Below are 5,421 nucleotides of genomic sequence, written 5' to 3' on the forward strand. Positions count from 1 at the left end.
GCTGAAAGTGAACGAAAACCATGGCTGACTGGGACAAAGTGGACACACAGTTGCACCCTCAGCAGTGTTTTAGGTGTTAATTAAAAGGATGGCAGTTTAACTGCAACAACGGACATAAATAGCCTATACGTTAATAGTTCTGTGTACCCGTCTAGCTACATCAGTTAGTAACCCTCAAGACAGTCAATGTTGTAGGTTACCCTTCCTAATGTTTTTAACAAAACTTTTATGCAGAGAAGATGACTATATGAGATTCTTTACTGTAGCCAGCTACCTAATAGGCCTAACATATTTCTACATCAATGTATGCAGAACAGGTTTTACTATATGATTGTATGGATTATTTTAATAGAAATACATTTAAATATACTTTTTGTTGCCTTTTAGTTTATGGTTTACCATTTACAATGTGGGCTTCCATGGGCGCCGACATTGTTTTGTGACGTAATTCCGCTGCTACTCGTGAAGTCGGGGTACAGATTTTTTCTCCGAGTTCACAAGTAGGAAATCCGACTTCACGTGGCATTCCGGGATAAATTTCCCAGCTCCGAGTTGCCTGGAACGCAGCAATAGTACTGTGGAAATGTACCTGAAATTACCACGCGAAGTACTGTAGGAAAGGTACTTCCACCTCCTCCTGACTGGCCGTTACATGTTTGTGCTTTTATTTGAGAATCTACAGAACCCCAGTTTCCCTCTGGGTTTGATTCGGTACAGAAACACACAGATGGGGTAGGTGAGTGTCAGGTGTGTGTGTGTGAAGGTATGTTCTTACAGGAAACAGGACCACAGGTACAGTCAGAGTGACGGCCACCAGGACGGCCAGCCGGACACACAGGATCAGCGTGTCCAGAGGGTCCACCTTACTGTAGGTGTGCAGGAGCTCGGCTTCTGTGTTCCCTGCACACACACACACACACACACACACACACACACAGATATATCACCTGTAACATCACTATCTTTAATCTGAGCTGTGTTTGCAGCTGATTAAAGAGATGCTGCCTCACCGTAGAACGTCAGGTAGCCAAATATGGCGGTGAAGAAGTACATGATGAACATGCCCAGGATGGAAACGTTGCCAATGTTCTGCATTCTTCTCTTGGTCGGACTTCAGGGGAACAAGATGGCAGCAAAACAGTTCATGAATTCAAGAAAGAGAGATTTCTACAGTTTACTTTCAGCAAAGACCCCCCCCCCCCTCTCCGAGACTGCTTCAGTGACCAAACATGAAACTAGCTGGCCACTTGGACAGGCTGTTGACTTCCAAATACAGTATCTGGATATATAATATAATCTGGATTGTCTGGTCTTCTGACTGCTTGTGTTTCTGGACCCGTCTGACTTTTTATATCCCAGAAATCCCAGATTTCATTATAACTGGCCAAGAATAACACCCACATTGTGATAAGCCTGAATGATCCTTTAACTGTGAACAGTGCTGATTTTCTTAACAGACATTTGAGAAAACATTGTCTGGATTTGGGCGCCATCACAAAATCAGGAGTCCAGCTTTAAAAAGCATAAAGGCCAGTGAATGTAGGAGTGTTCCCTGAAATTGTGTACTGTGAGAACAACATGCAGTCTTACTTGCTCAGTTCAGTGTAGATGGGGAGTACTTCAGGGTGACATACAAACGCAAATGCCAGGATGGGGATGGTATACGCAGTCTGCAAATCAAGTCACAGAGGAATATCACTTGGTTTATTTCCAGTGAGCACATGAACTCTGCAGCACCCTGTTCTACATGATGGACCCACAGTCCAGACCAGATACCACACCTGTGTTCAGCCCTCTGAACAGAGCGCTTTGTAAATGAACAGCTCAAATGGGAACTTTTGTGTGTGAGCTGGTCTCTAACCTCTTGGTTGACGGTGAAGAATTTGGCGCTGCATGTGTCCTCTGGGATGTCTGCGCTCACAGAGAAGTTGCCAAACACTTCCAGAGGACAGGCAATGTTGAATTTCTTGTAGATGACCTGATGAGATGGAGAGAGAAAGTTCAACAGATGCTGCATCTGGTAACCAAACACACATTTATTAATAATTAGTCATTTTGTATGGAAATCCAGGAATATGAAATAGTTAAAAAACAAATGAACTTTAATTCAGGATCCTAATGTTTAAATATACTGCAAAGATGAGTATGTATCACTAAGTTGTTTATAAAGAAGTATTTCAAGTTGATAGAATTGGCAGGGAAATGTGTTTAAATCTAAATGTGCTTCACTCTGAAAGAGAAATCATCTGATGATCACTCTTCATTTTGTATTTTTCTTTCTTTTTACCTCTTAAGGAATCATAAGATAATATTGCTGAATACATTGTTAAAGTAATCTTACAAACTTACGTTGCTCTGTATTTGCTAAAACGCATTAATTACCATTATAAAAATGTTGCGTAATCATGCTGTTTAAACACCTCTGTGACTGGGATATTCATTAATTAAATTAAGGCAGCACTCAGGGAGCTGAGTGCGTTTGGTGACATGGATATTTGCTCAGCACCATATGAAGTTTGGGGAACAGATTATTCACAAGATTTGACCCCATAATTAAATGTACTGATGATATGAAGAAAGAGACATTTATTTAGATCGATGAACAAAAGAGTTCTTGACTGCCCTGACAAACGCAGAGACGTCGTATCTCATGGGAAATGTGTGCTGGTCAAGAGTTGAACTAGCTGCAAAATTAGGAACTAAAACTGGCCTTAAAGGTAAAGAGCGGGGTCGAAAACAAGACGATAGATCCGTTTAGCTGAGTAGTTAGGAGAAAACGAGAAGTGAAAAGCACATGCCTTACGAATCGCTCACTATCACATCTGAGGTGATGGCATCTCAGACAGCAGCAGCACTTTTAAGAATGTAATAAGGGTGATAAATAAGTGAAAGCAATTGAGGATGCTAAATTACTGATGGATTTAATAACAAATATGGGTTTTACATAAAGAGGATCAGTATATATATAGTGTATTACTATTTGGTTCATTTAGTTTGATTTGATAAGCATTTGTTTTAATGTTGAGAAGTGGAATGATATTTCAGTTCAACAAAAACACGTTTTACTTTGACAAAATTTCAATCAATGATAGTGTGGTTTTTTATAGACGTATTCAATGATTTGTTTGCTTTAACACCTGATTAAATAATTTGATTGAGGGAAGTACTTCAACCATTAATTTACTCTTTAATATTTGTTAATTTCTCTCATTTAACTTTGACTACACAACCATCATTTTTATCTATTATGTTACCCAACTGCTTTATTTTTTATTATAATATACTGTTTAATGGACTAATAAAGTTCACATCAGGAGTGCATTTGCAGAAGTAGACAGGCAACTGTCTGCATGTGTACCATATTTGGTGTGATGTGAATAAGAAGAGATCTCATAGTTGTTTCCTTCATTTCTCCTAGACTCAAATGAGCTGCTTTTAATACCAACGTGTGACCAAAGGCCTTTTCTCCCACTTCTCAAATTCATCTCAGGAGAAACAACCATATAAAATCTCATTTATGTCTGACTCTGATCAAAACAAGAGATCTCTAACTGATCTTAAATAAGTCTAATTTATGTTTCCTGAACATTGGACCATGAGATCAGAGAAAGAGCTCAAAGAAAACTCAGCTATGACTCCTGGGATCTCACGATTCTTCTCACATATGTCTCATAGTGACTTCAGGAGCAAATAACTCATCTGTGTATTACTCTGATCAAAAGATGAGATCTCGAAATGATCTTAAATAAGTGTAATTTAAGTCTCTAGAATGTGGATCAGAAAAAAGCTCCAAGAAATGTCTCTTGGTTGAAATACTTGCACTTCTTTTTAGGGGTCTTTATACTTAGTAGTTACAGAGAAGAGGAATAAAATATATTTCCTCTTTGAAAATAATGCACTTTCAAATGACATGTTTTCCAGTTTGTTAAGGTCACAGTATAACTGGAACACCCACCACTTGGACATTTAGGGATTAACAATTAAGGACTGAATGCACACAGGAAGTGAGATCAACATGTCATCCAGAATGAGCACTTTTACTTTTGATACTTAAGTACTTTCACTGTGGAATACTTTTATACCTTTACTTATAAACTCAGTAACATCTCTGCAGTCCTCCTAACTGCTTTTTAAGAGCAAAACATGAATGACCTAAAAAGATTTTTGTGTACATAGAGAAAGTCTTAGATCTTTGAGTTCAGCTCATGATGAATGGTGGCAAAAACAAAAGGGTTGCCTTTATAATTTTGTTCAGTTTATGTTAGAGGTCTCACGCCTCTGGAGCATCTAGCAGTTAAGTGTCTTGTTCAGGGACACATTGGTGGATTTGTCAGAGTGGGACTCGAACCCAGGTCTCCCACACCAAAGGCATGTGCCATTGCCACCCCACACTTTTTATTACTACTGGACTCTTCCCAAAACATATTGGTAAACATATCTACACGAACCCTTCTGTAGCTTGTCTCTGTATCTAGGTCACTGATTTACTGAGAGTTTGCAGCTAGCAGCTACTGCATAGCTTCCCAAAGGAGCGAACGGCTCCCTGCAGCAGCTGTTACTATAACTCATCACAGCCCAACCAGCTGCAGCTGAAGGATTCAACCAGGAGACGCTGGGAGCGACACAGAGGCTCGCCTTCGTCAGGAAATAAAAATAAGAATTCATTTCAATTAGACCTTTGAGTTAAAGCTGTAAACACAAAAATGACATTTTATCCTGTTTAACAAACTGATCCGCCAACCCAGTGAAGTTGTGAGGGTGGAGCTGGACTTTCTGTCACTGGTGTCAGAGAGGAGGATGCTGTCCAAGCTTACATGCTCCACCCACTCCATGAAGTGCTGGTCAAACACAGGAGGACTTATAGTGACAGACTCGTCCCCCCAACATGTACCTCAGAGCGCAACAGGAAGTCATTCCTGCCTGTGGCGCTCAGACTCTTTAACTCCTCCCTCAGAGTCAGACACACAGACTCTTAGTCAGTCACAAGTGCAATACCTGACATATTGTGCAATATGATCAATACTTAATGTGCTATTTTCTCTGCTATTCTGTTCTAATACTGTTGTTTTTAAGATTGTATCCATCCACATCAACTGTACCTGTACTCATTATTATAATTAATATCTATTTCACTGCTACTATTTATCATGACACTTCTGTTTATACTGTACAATATATATGTAAAATACTGTACATGGCAGCACTCCTTTATATTTATCCAATGAAGGTTAAAATCAAGGGCAACTGGACTTGGTTGAAGATACTGGAAGACGTTTCGTCCCTCATCCGAAGGACTTCTTCAGTTCTGAACTGAACTGAACTGAAGAAGTCCTTTGGATGAGGGACGAAACGTCTTCCAGTATCTTCAACCAAGTCCAGTTGCCCTTGATTTTAACCTTCGTTGGATAACTATGACCTGGA

The 5,421-nt window shown here is 39.7% G+C and overlaps 1 protein-coding gene across 1 annotated transcript in view; it reads right to left on the minus strand.

Moving 5' to 3' along the window:
- Nucleotides 1-424: 424 nt before the first annotated feature.
- The window catches only part of LOC123964212 (sodium-coupled neutral amino acid transporter 3-like), a gene marked incomplete at its 5' end in the record, with an annotated part of 7,625 nt that continues 2,628 nt past the window's right edge, over nt 425-5,421 (minus strand). Inside the window, 4 exon segments of the mRNA XM_046041305.1 lie at nt 425-900; nt 1,011-1,111; nt 1,591-1,670; nt 1,862-1,978. Of these exon segments, the coding sequence (XP_045897261.1) occupies nt 677-900; nt 1,011-1,111; nt 1,591-1,670; nt 1,862-1,978 (522 nt within the window).

The sequence above is a fragment of the Micropterus dolomieu genome, unplaced genomic scaffold, assembly GCF_021292245.1.
Source record: "Micropterus dolomieu isolate WLL.071019.BEF.003 ecotype Adirondacks unplaced genomic scaffold, ASM2129224v1 contig_1177, whole genome shotgun sequence".
In the NCBI taxonomy this organism is placed as follows: domain Eukaryota; kingdom Metazoa; phylum Chordata; class Actinopteri; order Centrarchiformes; family Centrarchidae; genus Micropterus; species Micropterus dolomieu.